Below are 14,139 nucleotides of genomic sequence, written 5' to 3'. Positions count from 1 at the left end.
TTCAATAATCTGGCAGTGAGATCTTGGGAGCTGTGGGTATTTATGGTGGCCTGAACAGGTGAGACAGATGAAGCTGATTACATGGGCATGGCAACATGGGCGTGGCTTGAACTGTGGGACTGAGGAAAGTTACTTGACTGTGGCAAGAGGCGTGGCAGGAACAGATGGAGCTGTGACAATGTCTGGTTATCCTCCTGCTCTCTTTGTGTTGCCTGTGACTTTGTTGCTGCCTCTTTGTTTGTCTTTATTAAAGTTTTAAGTTTTTTAAAACTCCTTGTGTTTAGTCTGCATTCTGGCTCCTACTTTTACAGACTGTGACAAACAGGTTCATGGGTCAGTACCTGAGCGAGACAGAGGGGAACTGGTACCAACACCAGAGGAGTCAGGTACCAGCTGCTGTAAGACCAGACCCACCAACCTGTGCAGTGCCTGGACTGACTACAGGAAAGCCTCTGACTCCATGCCTCACACATGGATGCTGGAGGGCTTTAAACTGTATAACATCAACACTAAGAGTCTTCACTGAGAACTCAGTGGGAATGTGGAAAACTACTCTAGAGGTCAATTCAAAGCCAACTGCCGCATAAACCAAGGTGATGCTCTGTCCCCACCTGTAATCTGCATGGGCCTGAACCCTCAGCCATGTGAGAAGCTCAGTTTTTGTTATACTTCTTTGTGTTCATTTCTAGATTTTATTCCTTTGTGGTCATGTTTAGTTCCTTGTGTGTCACTTTTCTGCTTCCACAGTGTTCGGTTTTCAGTTTCTGCTCTCAGATCCTGCCTCACCCACTCAGCTGTTTCCTCTTTTAACCAGTGAAGGTGTTTTCTGTTTGTAATCTGCTTGTGCTACATATATTCTCCTCTCTCTCAACTAACCCTCAGTCATGCACTGTCTGGCTTACTCCTTTGTGTTTCCAAGTTCCTTGTGTTTTCCTTTAGTAGTTTTAGTTGCTGCCACGTCAGCCTTAATAAACTTAGTTCTCATTCAAGACCTCCTGTGTTTGCCTGCATTCTGTGTTCAACTGCCAACCTTCAAACCTGATAGATGATTGCAAAGAGTGGCTAAGGATACCAGTTCCAAAGTGGAACAGTCATTGGCCACCTCCTCTACATGGATGACATCAAGCTGTACGCCAAAAGTGAGTGAAACATCTCCCACTGATCCACCTCACCAGGATAAACAGCAAGGGCACTGGTCTGTCATTCAGACTTGATAAGTGCAGCCAAATGGTGTCCAAGAGAGGCAAGGTGATCAGAACTGAAGGGGCTGAACTACCTGAAGGCAACACTGCAGATGTCCAGGACAGCTACCAGTACCTTAGATACCGCAGACAAATGGCAACCAGGATGAGGCCACAAGAAGTCAGCTACAACCAAGTACCTACAGAAAGTAAGTCAGATCCTGAAGAGCCACCTGAATGGGAAGAACAAAGTCCAAGCCACCAACACATACTGGTGTCAGTCATCAGATACCCTGCTGGTATAATAATCTGGCCAAAGGAGGAGATAGAAGCCACTGAATGTTCCTCACAATGCAAGGAGGGTTTCACCCTGAGACTGAACACTAAGAGAAAGGAGGGAGGCCGAGGACCAGTGAGCATCAGAGCCATTATACAGGATGAACCAACCAAGATCCTGGAGAACATCAGGAAGAAAGCCCCCGATGATAATCTGCTCAGAGAATGTCTCAGGCAGCAGAAACCCAATGTGGAAGAGGAGGAAGAGGAACCATCATGGAAAGATAAAATACGGTGGAAACAATCAAAATATTTGTATGTAGTTTCAAGACAGAATTTTCTCAACCGAGAGGATTTTGTATCTGTGTTAATAGGAATATAAGTTTAGACAGTTTGATTAACCAATAAGAGATGATGTTGGACTTCCTTCCAGGAATAGCAGCAACTCAATGAATTTAGGCATCTAGATGTGCTGAAGATGACCTGCTGACGTTCAAAGCAAGAATCACAATGTGGAAGAGAGATTTAAGTGACTCTGAATGTGGCATGGTTGTTGGTCTGAGTATTTCAGAAACTGCTGATCCGCTGGGATTTTCACCAACAACCATTACTAGAATTTACAGAGAAGAGTCAGAAAAATAGAAACTATCCTGTGATAAAAAATGCCTCCTTGAAGATAACATATGGCATAAATGGAACAACATAGTCAAAAAACAAAACAATTAAGACTAATTCAGGACCAAAACATTAAATAAATCTGGTCAGAGTTACTCACACAGGACTAGAATTCAAAGAGCAATGGTCCACCATCATTTCTGGGAGGAAGTCCAGTTTAAACGAGGCCATAACAGCAAAACCGTTCTGTCTCCGTTCTCTCTTTTAAGCCAGTGAAGCTGCAGTAATCCAGTGATGAATCTGTTAGTGATGATAAACTCCAGGTTTGGTGCTGGTTAGAAGTCCATAGTGACTGAGGATTAGATGATGGGATGGTTGTGACAAAAATCCAGAACAAAAAAATCAAACCTTGATTTCCAAACAGCCCCAGCTTAATCACAATACAAACTAATCAACATAAAAAATCCACTGAAACATAAAGTGCAGCTACAGAAACTGGGGTTGAAGATCCAAGCAAAAAGTGACACAACCTGACGGACCCCAGGCTCCTGTCAGGGTCTGTGGGTCTGCTGTCAGGGTCTGGGACCAAACATAGAAGAAATAGAACACTGGGACAAATGAGGCCAGAGACACACACGTCCCTTTGGCCATTTGGACCACCACAAATAAAGTGCTGATGGTCCAGGCCCTTTGTTTCCATTTCTCCTAGGCCAGCAGATTCAGGTCCACAGTCAGATAAACAGCGTGTCAGATTGATGGAGATAAGGCCCGTTGGGTCGAGGGAATGAAAGAGTTAGCAGTGCTGCTCCTCTGCCCTCAGCTAATCCTGGGACTCACCACTAACCAAACCACCGTCCAACGGTTCAGCTCCAGCTTCAGGGACTGCTGGCTCTGCTCACCTGCACTGATGTTTCTGAGGATTACCAACATCTGTCAGGTGTTTTAACAGCTGTCATCTGTAAACATCTGTCAGATAAACATCTGTCAGGTGTTTTATCAGCTGTCAGCTGTAAAAATCTGTCAGATAAACATCTGTCAGGTATGAACATCTGTCAGGAATAAACATCTGTCAGGTGTAAACATCTGTCAGGTGTAAACATCTGTCAGGAATAAACATCTGTCAGGTATGAACATCTGTCAGGTGTAAACACGTAAACGGGCCTATGAGGTATAAATTTTATATGTTATTTTTCTCAACTTTATTGTTTCCATGTGTTTGTTTACAGTTTCACATACATATGATGTGAATAAAGATCAGAAAAAGAGCAGGTCGCAGTCAGCAGGTGGGAACATGTCTGATCTGTCACTATAACACGAGACACACCGCGCAGGCGGTCACGTGACACTGGTCGTGGATCACGTGACAGGCCAGCGTCTCGACTCTTTCTGAAAACGTCCAGCAATCATGGTGAGTTTTCTAAATAACAATAAAATCTGAACCTGTGGATTTTATTTTTACACATTTAGTTTTATTATGTTTCGTTGAACAAAATAAAAAATCCTGAATGTTTCTGAGACCGAATGTAAGTCCTCTGCGGCTCGTGACTCAATCTGAGGCCTCGCGAGCTAACAGCTAGGCTAACAGCTAGGCTAACAGGCTAGGCTAACAAACTTCCGACTGCCGGAACTCCAAGAGAGTCAAGCTTTATTTCATTTGGACATCAATCCACAACACGTCTGTTCTCAGATTATGGTTTTAACCGGATATTTTACGGGAAAGACGCCTTTAGGTTTTACATCTGAGCTAACAGTTAGCATCTGTTAGCAGGAAGACGTGATGAAGCAGATAAATCTGTTCGAACTGGAGCTTTATGGTGACTTTATGTCCACGAAATGTTTTAAACTGTTATAACATCAAGATACAATTTATACATTCATAGATATTTAGACAGATGTGTGGGCGTGGCTTTCAATCAATGAAACAGGAAATAAACATTCATGTGATCACCACCGATTCTCAGGAACCAAGAAGTTCTTCAGGGTTTGAAACCGAGCCTGGAAATTACAGCTGAGAGGATTCATGGTACCGGGTCCCTGCAGGACTCGATCTGGGTTCCTGCAGGACTCGATCCGGGTCTCTGCAGGACTCTATCTGGGTTCCTGCAGGACTCGGTCTGGGTTCCTGCAGGACTTGATCCGGGTCCCTGCAGGACTCGGTCCGGGTTCCTGCAGGACTCGGTCCGGGTTCCTGCAGGACTTGATCTGGGTTCCTGCAGGACTCGGTCCGGGTTCCTGCAGGACTTGATCTGGGTCTCTGCAGGACTCTGTCCGGGTCTCTGCAGGACTTGATCTGGGTCTCTGCAGGACTCGGTCCGGGTCTCTGCAGGACTCGGTCCAGGTCTCTGCAGGACTCGGTCTGGAAGATCTGGGTTCGATTCACAGTTGAGGCTTTTCTGAGTTGACTTTACATGTTCTCCCCCCTCTCTGGTTTGGGTTGGGTGGAGATTTTAATCTGTCCCTCTGTGACAGAGACGGCTTGTCTCTGAGTGTCCCTGTGATGGACACTGACCTGTCCAGGTGGAGCCGCCTCTCGTCCAATCAGAGCTGGTGATAAAATCAGCTTCTTCATGACGATGTGAGACAGAAGATCGAACTGCTTTTTTCATTCAGTCATTTGTAATCACTCAGAAAAATCAGCAGAAAGTTGATATGAATCTAATTTTTTATCCATCAGTTTCTGTACATAAAATAAAAGAAGAACCTCTAAAGATCCACGGGAAAGAAGCAGAATCAGGAAATGAAAACCCCAATAAACAGACCGGCGCAGTAAATGCAGCTTTGTGTTCATATTGACTGAATCTGGATTAAATGATAAACTGTTTGAAGTGAAAGTGGTTGAAATGATGCTTGTTGTTCTGCAGCCGACCACCCAGCAGTCTCCTCAGGATGAGCAGGAGAAGCTTCTGGATGAAGCTGTTCAGGCTGTTAAAGTCCAGTCCTTCCAGATGAAGAGATGCCTGGTAGGAAGACTTTATTCTCATCGGTCGGTTTTTATTTCCTCCTCTCTTAACTCCACGGCTCCTGCGTTACTTTTAATGACACTTCTTCAACAGAAAACGCAGTTAAATAAACCCCAGATTTGCCTTTAGGCTGCTTGAACTCATCGTTTGAAGTGGAATGATTTGAACAGATGTACGTCTTTATTTCTTACACTGAGCTGTATTTATCTATGAACCCGTTCTGTTTCAGTTCTGTTATCACCTCATTAAAAGGAGAAGCAGGCGCATTAGTTTACGTTACAACGTAGACGAGTTATTAAACACCTGTGTAGTTTTCGGTAACTCAGCAGTGAGAAATACTGCAGATCACCTGATCAACAGAAAGACCAATCAGAGTTTACCGACACTTCAAGTCATGGTCAGAGGCAGAATTAACGACGCGCTGCTAGCAGCAGTCAGCTGTTTCTCTCCCAGTTCTTTCTTATGGTTTTTAATGCCAGGTAATGTCATATGTCATATGTTTCTGTTTTTGTGGCCCAACGTTCTCCTTCTGTCTGCAGGACAAGAACAAGTTGATGGACGCTTTGAAGCACGCCTCTAACATGCTCGGAGAGCTGAGGACCTCCATGCTTTCTCCAAAGAGCTACTATGAGCTCTGTATCCTTTAATCCTTTGGGAAGTTTCTTGTGTTCTTCCTGCTGCTGGCCTCAGTTCAGGTTCACGTGTGAGTTGGTGTTCTTCACACGTTCTGAGAGTCTGTCATTAGGAGTATAAACTCAGAGGCGATTGGAGCAGACGTGAAGCTGCCGTATTTCAGGACTTCTGGACAGATTTAGCTGGTTTTCCTGCTGGCAGCAGCAACGTTCTCCTTCCTGATGGTGCTTTCAGACATGGCCATCTCTGATGAGCTTCATTACCTGGAGGTTTACCTGACGGATGAGTTCGCTAAAGGAAGGAAGGTGGCAGACCTTTATGAGCTGGTCCAGTACGCTGGGAACATCATCCCCCGACTGTGAGTGTCCTTTCTGTTTTTGCAGATGATTTGGTCAGTTTGACCTGAATTTGTTTGTGTTTTTTTGTCCTTTTTAAAAAGGAAAGAACGTAAGAGGCTGTGGACCTGAAAACCCAGCTGAGTTGAGTTGCTCTTACTCGTCTCTGCAGCTACCTGCTGATCACCGTGGGGGTGGTGTACGTTCGCTCCTTCCCTCAGTCCCGTAAGGACATCCTGAAGGATCTGGTGGAGATGTGCCGGGGGGTCCAGCACCCGCTCAGAGGTCTGTTCCTCAGAAACTACCTGCTGCAGTGCACCCGTAACATCCTGCCAGATGACGGCGAGCAGCCCGAGTAAGTCCCACCTTCTGGGTCGTATCACAGGAAATAAATCTGAATAATTGAAACGTCTGTGGTTGTAAAACTTCAACAAACAGCATGAATTCTCTAAAACAACTTGATTTGGTGGAAACTTCTGGATGTTTCCTTGTGTCTCGGTTCTGAACTTGTAGTTTTTCTTCCTCAGGGGGTCGGAGGAGATGACCGGGGACATCAACGACTCCATTGACTTTGTCCTTCTGAACTTTGCTGAAATGAATAAATTGTGGGTCCGAATGCAGCACCAGGGTCACAGCCGGGACCGAGAGAAGCGGGAGAAAGAACGGCAGGAACTTCGGATTCTGGTGGGAACCAATCTGGTCCGCCTGAGTCAGCTGGAGGGGGTCAACGTGGACAAGTACAAGCAGGTGTGTTCCTGCCATTAAAACTCAACATAAATGGTGCCATATCGTTTATTATTCAGGGCTTTTAAGAGTTTGAACCTCTGAATAAAACATCCTGTGTTTGAGGTTTTATTGTTGGCCTAAAGGAGAAACATCATCTGTAGATAATGTCTGCAGCTGCTGGCTCTCAGGCTGCTCTCTGACCCAGCAGTTAATCTGCTGACCGTTCAGATCTCAGAACATGCAGAACAACAACAAATAACTTATTTCAACACTTTAAAGAATGTCGAGCATCGTTTCAGAGCGATGAAACGACGACACTTCTGCTCCAGTAAATCTGCAGAACATAATACACACTTTATAACTTTGTTTTATTTAGTTCTTTTTGCAGAACAAAGACCTGATTTCGTCTCATATTGTGGCTTTGTTTAACATGCAGTGGAGTTGTTCCCCTTCAGGTGTGTCCTGATCTGCCCACAGGTGGTTCTAGCTGGAGTCCTGGAGCAGGTGGTGAACTGCAGGGACTCTCTGGCTCAGGAGTACCTCATGGAGTGCATCATTCAGGTATCTTCATCCAGCTGGAGCAGAACATGCAGTAAAACCTGAGAACAGGGGTTCCCAATGACCGGCCCGAGGATCAGTACCAGTCCATGAATCATTTAGTACCAGGCCACACAGAAATGATAAAAGCTCTCTTCTGTTTGTTCCTCGTTCTCACGAGCTTCCCTCACAAAAACAGTTCAGATATGAAGAACTTCTTTTCCACGTGAGTCTCTGGGAAAGTTGTTCTGTCTGAAACCGATCCGTGGTGAGAGAAGTTTTTATTTCTTTCTTTTACCAGGTCAAATGTTTGAGAACCAGTTCTTTTTTTAAAATCAAATAAAACTGTGAGAAAACATCTGGAAAAGGAAAAACATTCACCTCTGGATCCCTTCCAGAAACGAAGCTCCTCTTACTGTTTCTAGACCGGAGGAACCAGGTTCTAAATCCAGTTCTGAGGGTTTGGTTTTAGCCCTGAACCTTCAGACTGAGCTCTGGGGTGGGGTGGGTCAGTACACCAAAACACAAGGAAACAGATAGATTCTTAATCAGCTCATTTGACTCTTGTTTCTCCTTTCTAATTTAATTTCTAGATGTTGTAAAGCATAAACAATATACTGTTTTTGAAGGTTTTTCCAGATGAGTTCCACCTCCAAACTCTGAACCCGTTCCTGCGTTCCTGCGCGGAGCTTCATCAGCACGTCAACGTGAAGAACATCATCATCGCTCTGATCGACAGGTACGTTAACTGTGGACGAGGAAACCAAAGGAGACGCAGCAGAAACAAGTCTTCCACAGTAAAAGGAGGATTTTAAAGGGATGAACTGCAGGATTGGTCACATGTTGAACAAAAAGTTCAGTTCTGAGTTTCCTCAGCTTCAGAAAGAAACCCCCCCCCAGTCTTTAAAGACTGCGAGTCTTTGGCTGGTCTTAAACTGAATCTGTCTTTTAGACTTGCTCTGTTTGCTCATCGAGAAGATGGTCCAGGGATTCCAGCTGAGATCAAACTGTTTGACATCTTCTCCCAGCAGGTGGCCACGGTCATTCAGGTAAATAAGTCAGGGTTTGTCCCTCTTTCTTCTGTTTATCTGTCGTCTGTTTTCTGATGTTCTCCTTTCTGGTCCTTCAGTCCCGTCAGGACATGCCGTCAGAGGACGTGGTTTCTCTTCAGGTGTCTCTCATTAACTTGGCCATGAAGTGTTACCCTGACCGGGTGGACTATGTGGACAAAGTCCTGGAGAGCACAGTGGAAATATTTAATAAACTCAATCTGGAGCAGTAAGTGTATTATGCAGATGGAAACCCAGTTTTAATCCAGTGTAGTTGAAAACCCTTTGTTTGTTTTCACTGTGTCTCTGTGTCCTCCCAGCATAGCAACCAGCAGCGCCGTGTCCAAAGAACTGACCCGGCTCCTGAAGATCCCTGTGGACACCTACAACAACCTGCTGATGGTCCTGCAGCTCAAACACTTCCCTCCGCTCTTTGAATACTTTGACTTCGAGTCCCGTAAGAGCATGAGCTGCTACGTGCTGAGCAACACGCTGGACTGCAACACCATCATGGTGGCTCAGGAGCAGGTCAGCACCGCAGAGAAGTTCGGATTCTTTGTTTTAATCAAACTGAAGTGTTGTTGATAGAACCGTCTGACACTCAGGTCATTGTTGGTTTTTGTTCCATGACTGAATTTATTGACATTAATGAATAAAATGTATATTTGTTTCCAGGTGGATGCCATCTTGAGCTTGGTGTCCACGCTGATCCAGGACCAGCCAGACCAACCAGCTGATGATCCCGACCCGGAGGACTTTGCTGAGGAGCAAAGTCTTGTGGGTCGTTTCATCCACCTGTTCCACTCTGAAGACCCTGATCAGCAGTATCTGGTCGGTTCTTCTTTTAAACTGCTGAAGTTATCTGTCTCGTGTTAATGTAGCTCATTTAAGGATAAAACAAACACTTTTCTGATTTGGCTTCAGATTCTAAACACGGCCCGGAAACATTTTGGAGCAGGTGGAAACCAGAGGATCCGCTTCACTCTGCCGCCTCTGGTGTTTGCTGCCTACCAGCTGGCCTTCAGATACAAGGAGAACTCCTCAGTGGTAAAAACTAAACCAGATATTCTTCCTGCGTCTGTGAAGAAGTTATTGGTGTGTCATTAAACCGTCCCAAATGTGTCCTCCTTCAGGACGATAAGTGGGAGAAGAAGTGCCAGAAGATCTTTTCTTTCGCTCACCACACCATCAGTGCTCTCATCAAGGCGGAGCTTTCCGAGCTGCCGCTGCGCCTCTTCCTGCAGGGGGCGCTGGCTGCGGGGGAAATCGGCTTTGAGAATCATGAAACCGTAGCGTACGAGTTCATGTCCCAGGTAGAACCGTGAATCCTGTTGTAGTAAACACGATGTGTCCTCCGGTGTTTAACGTCCTCCGTGGTCCGTCCCTCCAGGCCTTCTCTCTGTACGAGGATGAGATCAGCGACTCCAAAGCCCAGCTGGCCGCCATCACCTTGATCATTGGCACCTTTGAGCGAATGAAATGTTTCAGCGAGGAGAACCACGAGCCTTTAAGGACTCAGTGTGCTCTGGCTGCTTCCAAGCTGTTAAAGAAACCCGACCAGTGCAGAGCCGTCAGCACGTGCGCTCATCTGTTCTGGTCCGGCCGCAGCACCGACAAGAACGGCGAGGAGGTGGGTTTAACGCCGCCTGAGCTGTTCTCCTGCTGCTGCTGTTGGGGAACTAAGGAACCGTGAGCCCATGTTCCACATTCAAGGATTAGTCCATTCGAGTTAAACCCAACGTTTTATTTTTAAACTGAATTAGTCGTTTTTAGGTTTAGGGTTAGGCTGGGGCAGAGCTTGGCTGTAAATCAGAACCGGTTCTGAGGAGGTTTTAATACTGAGCAGCAGGAACCCACAGAGAACTGAACGGGGGGGGAATTATCCACCTCCTCCATCTGCAGAGACGAGATCAAACACACGAGTCGCTCAGCCATCACCTGTGCTGGTATTTTACAGCCGTGGAGTTACCACGGCAACAAAGAACCACTGAGCGAAACAGGTGTTCAGGTCACAAACCTCTTCCTGCCCCACAGAGTCGACAGCAGTCAGAAATCTGAAGTTTGAGTTTACAAAGTTTGTCAGCAGCTTTCTGAAGTTCTTTTAACATTTCTCAATCTCTTGGATTAGTACATGATCGCCCACCGTTGAAAGCTTTAACTCTGAGTAACGATGGGTTTGTGGTGGTCTTCAGATCCGGGACGGGAAGCGGGTCATGGAGTGCCTGAAGAAAGCGCTGAAGATCGCCAACCAGTGCATGGACTCATCTCTGCAGGTTCAGCTGTTCATAGAGATCCTGAACAGATACATCTGCTTCTACGAGAGGGAGAACGATGCTGTAAGACACCGAATACAACTCACTCATTCTGACTTTAGTTCTTTTTATTACAGCAAATGATTCCTGCTCCCAGCTGGTGGAGGAACTGTTACTGAAACATTTCAAGATTATTTAAAAAGTGATTCTGTGATGAGTTGTTGTTGTCGGACTCCAGATGAATCTCATGTTGCTGTAGAACTGGATCTCTGTAGGTCCAGTTTAGATCCTCATCATTGGTCCTTTCATGGTTTCATGTCAGAGAGAATATTCCGATTCATCGTCTTTATTCTAATCTAATCTTTATTCCTGCTTGCCCCTCCCCCTTCAGGTGACCGTCCAGGTGTTGAACCAACTGATCCAGAAGATCAGAGAGGATCTTCCAAACCTGGAAGCAAGTGAAGAAACGGAGCAGATCAACAAACATTTCCACAACACCCTGGAGCACCTCCGCCTGCAGAGAGAGTCCCCCGAGTCTGAGGGACCCGCCTACGAGGGCCTGGTCCTCTGAACAGGTCCACTTCCTGTCCGAACTGAGTCCACTTCCTGTATCATGAGGCACAGCCAACATCCCTGTGATTCTTCCTGTGGACAGAAACTAACCCAGTCACCCATTTGAGTTCATTTCCCTGCATCGTTTCCCGCCTCGTGTCTTCTGATTGGCTGTTTTTGTTTTGGAGCATCTGATTGGACAGATGAACAGCATGTGAGTCCAGCTGCAGGAACCGGAGGAACCGTTCCTTCTGATTTCTCTGTAATCTGCATCTTTCTGCTCGTTGTCATTCCTTCTGTCAGAGAATAAACATTTATTTAGCTTAATGTTAAAGAGCTTCACATAGAAAACTCCAATAAGGATTATTCTGTCCTTTAGAAAAGGTTTGTGGTTAATCAGAGAAAGTTGTAGAAAATGATATTAAAGAGCAAAAGTCAAACTTTGACTCCAGAACAAAAAAGAAACAGTTAATAACTGTTCAACCGGAACACTTTTTATCTTTAACTTCAGCACAAACTTCCTTTGGCTCCGTCTCCTGTTGGACCTTTTATTTGGTGATGTTCTGAAATGTTTGTGCAGAAACAAAAGTCTTCATGGTTTATTCACTAAATACAAGACGTAACTTTATCTGATTCACAAACCCTGTTGGTCGCATTAATGAGCTCCTCACAAAGAAATATATTTTATGTATTAACATATTTTCTTTTTGACTTAAGTGTGTTTAAACTGTGTTGATCTGATAAATAAAAGTGCAGATTACACTGACCTGATTGTCATTTACATGAATAAAATTAAACGAATATTCAACTGTCGCTTCTTGTTTGTGTCGTTCTCTTATTTATACTTATGTTTATATTTTATGAACATAAAAAACCAAGTTTAAAAGTATAAAATAAAGTCATCAGGTTTCATGGATAAATACAGAACTCTGTTGGAGAAAATAACAATCAGCTCTTTAAAGAACTGGATCAACACCTTTTACTAAAAGAAAACTTTTAAGATGAAATGTGATTAAATGAGTTTTCCTCTCTGACACAAACTGAGTTTATTTTTAAATGTTGGCTTTCTGTCAGCTCCTCCATGTTCTGTTTTTATGAAGTTTGTTCTCATACCTCAACTGAACTGTTTACTTGAAAAATATTTACATTAAATAATAAATAAATACAGAGCTCGAGGCATCGCCTGATCTCGCGTGAGCAGCAGAAATCTCGTGGCTCTCCCTGTCGCTACGTGGAGACATATTAGAGTGACATTAAACCAGAAAAATGCAATAAATCACAAAACTACAGAGACATGAGGCAATAAGGTGACTGGTGCTTAAACTGACTGAATTAAAGTTAAAGTTATTTACGCTCTGTGCGTAAAAAAGAAAGAAACTTCACAGTCTGATATTTTCCTTAAGGAACCTGAACGCAGCACCACAGATGAATAAGCAGTGCGCATGCGCACATCTTTAACGTTGGCAGTCTCTGTAAAGATGTTCGTATTTATTTAATTGAAGGCCTCATCAAAGTGTCTTTTTCTTTTCTGAATGGATGAAGTTTAGTTTGGGAAACATTAGCTAAAGTTTCTGTACCTCAGAGAGTTAAAATTAATCCGTCAATCCTTGTTAATCTCCTGAGGAAACGAAATAATGTCGACAAATAAAACAAAGAAGGTCAAAATGGCCACGAAATCCTGTCCAGAATGCGACCAACAGGTGAGATATTTCAAATAATGTTGTCGTGTTTTATTCAGGCTGATGTGGAGCTGTTTGTTCAGAAGGACGTGGGTCCAGAGGCTCGGTTCTGTTCTCTGACAGACTCCATGTTTTTTCTGTTTTACAGAATAAAGTCAGGCTGAAGTTTTAATCTGATAAATATCTGCTCACACAGAGCTCAGGGAATGGTCTGACATTTGGTTTTAAAACAAAGTTTTTGTTTAATGCGAGTGTAAAATATGTTGGGGAGGTAAAAACATGTTTATTTGAAATAAAAATGATGAAAATCAGATGAAAACTAAAGGTTATTAAAGTAAACTTTGTTATAATGAAGTACATAATTATTGCTTTTAGTTTCTTCTGATTTATTAAAGATGGATTTACTGTAAAAATCGGGACTTTGTTTTAAAATGTAAATTTATGGTTTTAAAAAGGTAAAACTGTGTTTAAAAAAGTTTTTTCTTTTAATTCTCCAAAGTAAAATTAAACCAAATGAGTTGGAAGGATTTTATTTTAACTCGAATTACTAAAAAAATCAAAATAAGATGAATTTGTTGACAAAGACTTCCTTCAATCCCTCCATAATTTCATCACTCAGTGATTTATTTTATCCGAAGGTTGAGTTTCTGTCCTTCCCGTTTGTTTCTGTGCAGATTCCAGTCGCCTGCAAGTCGTGTCCCTGCGGTTTTGTGTTTATTAGCAGAAAACTTCTAAATGCTAAACTAAACGAGTGTCCTTCTCCAGCCATAGCAGGTAAGGTTCACAACAATACAGACAGGTAAAATATTATTGTCAAAAGGTAACCAACTGAAGACCTGTTTCCTCACCAACCCTCAAAGAAAGAAAAAGCTGCTTTTATTTATTTTATTTATATTATTTTGTTGTTATTGTAAAACAGTTTGTGTGTGGACAGTTTCAGAAAAATTGCTATCTGTGGTTTCTTAATATTTGTTTTCAGACAAACTGGACTTTAAACGGAGGAGAACAGAGCGGATTCGCAGAGAGAGAATCGGTTCTCCTCTAACCAGCGACATGGAAAACCGGAGGAGACCTCGAGTCAACAGTCATTCAGACACCATCCGGAGGGGCCGGGGCCGACCCAAAACTGTGGGTCCAAAGAAACAAGAAGAAGAAAAGGGTGAGAGCCAACATGAGGCTAACATGATCTAACGTGGGGCTAACATGGGGCTACCATGGGGCCAATGTGGGGCTAACATGAGGCTAACGTGGGATAACATGGGGCTAACAGGGGCTAACATGGGGCTAATATGAGGCTAACATGGAGCTAATATGAGGCTAATGTGGGGCTAACATGAGGCTAAC

At 43.9% G+C, this 14,139-nt stretch overlaps 3 protein-coding genes across 5 annotated transcripts in view; 2 read left to right on the top strand and 1 right to left on the bottom strand.

The window, feature by feature from the left end:
• The window catches only part of LOC108251746 (CUGBP Elav-like family member 1), a 7,998-nt gene extending 5,317 nt beyond the window's left edge, over positions 1-2,681 (bottom strand). For both annotated transcript variants that reach the window (XM_037979689.1, XM_037979690.1), the window contains exon 1: positions 2,233-2,681. In XM_037979689.1, the coding sequence (XP_037835617.1) occupies positions 2,233-2,303 (71 nt within the window). In that variant the 5' untranslated portion in view covers positions 2,304-2,681. The remainder of the gene's footprint in view (positions 1-2,232) is intronic.
• A 683-nt stretch (positions 2,682-3,364) lies between these two features.
• On the top strand, positions 3,365-11,929 carry vps35 (VPS35 retromer complex component). Its single transcript, XM_017442158.2, has 17 exons — positions 3,365-3,480; positions 4,934-5,032; positions 5,572-5,668; positions 5,900-6,023; positions 6,173-6,355; positions 6,528-6,747; positions 7,204-7,287; positions 7,893-8,002; positions 8,216-8,312; positions 8,393-8,541; positions 8,633-8,840; positions 8,988-9,143; positions 9,237-9,359; positions 9,446-9,625; positions 9,703-9,942; positions 10,505-10,648; positions 10,956-11,929. The coding sequence occupies exons 1-17, from the start codon at positions 3,478-3,480 to the stop codon at positions 11,133-11,135; spliced, it is 2,397 nt and encodes a 798-aa protein (XP_017297647.1). The 5' UTR covers positions 3,365-3,477; the 3' UTR covers positions 11,136-11,929.
• Positions 11,930-12,529: 600 nt separating this feature from the next.
• The window catches only part of lg15h16orf87 (linkage group 15 C16orf87 homolog), a 6,289-nt gene continuing 4,679 nt past the window's right edge, over positions 12,530-14,139 (top strand). Inside the window, exons 1-3 of one of the 2 annotated variants that reach the window (XM_017442154.3) lie at positions 12,530-12,816; positions 13,470-13,569; positions 13,775-13,954. In XM_017442154.3, coding sequence (XP_017297643.1) covers positions 12,751-12,816; positions 13,470-13,569; positions 13,775-13,954 — 346 coding nt within the window. In that variant the 5' untranslated portion in view covers positions 12,530-12,750. The remainder of the gene's footprint in view (positions 12,817-13,469; positions 13,570-13,774; positions 13,955-14,139) is intronic. The other variant, XM_017442153.3, reaches the window with a different exon arrangement.

The sequence above is a fragment of the Kryptolebias marmoratus genome, linkage group LG15, assembly GCF_001649575.2.
Source record: "Kryptolebias marmoratus isolate JLee-2015 linkage group LG15, ASM164957v2, whole genome shotgun sequence".
Lineage (NCBI taxonomy): Eukaryota > Metazoa > Chordata > Actinopteri > Cyprinodontiformes > Rivulidae > Kryptolebias > Kryptolebias marmoratus.
Note: the sequence above shows the minus strand (reverse complement) of the source record. Positions and strands in the feature narration are given on the sequence as shown.

Bases quoted from the DNA above. Each gene is read 5' to 3' on its own strand.
- vps35 (XM_017442158.2), top strand. The intron at 6,748-7,203 runs GTGTGTTCCTGC...ATCTGCCCACAG, and splicing joins ACGTGGACAAGTACAAGCAG to GTGGTTCTAGCTGGAGTCCT. The intron at 9,360-9,445 runs GTAAAAACTAAA...GTCCTCCTTCAG, and splicing joins ACAAGGAGAACTCCTCAGTG to GACGATAAGTGGGAGAAGAA.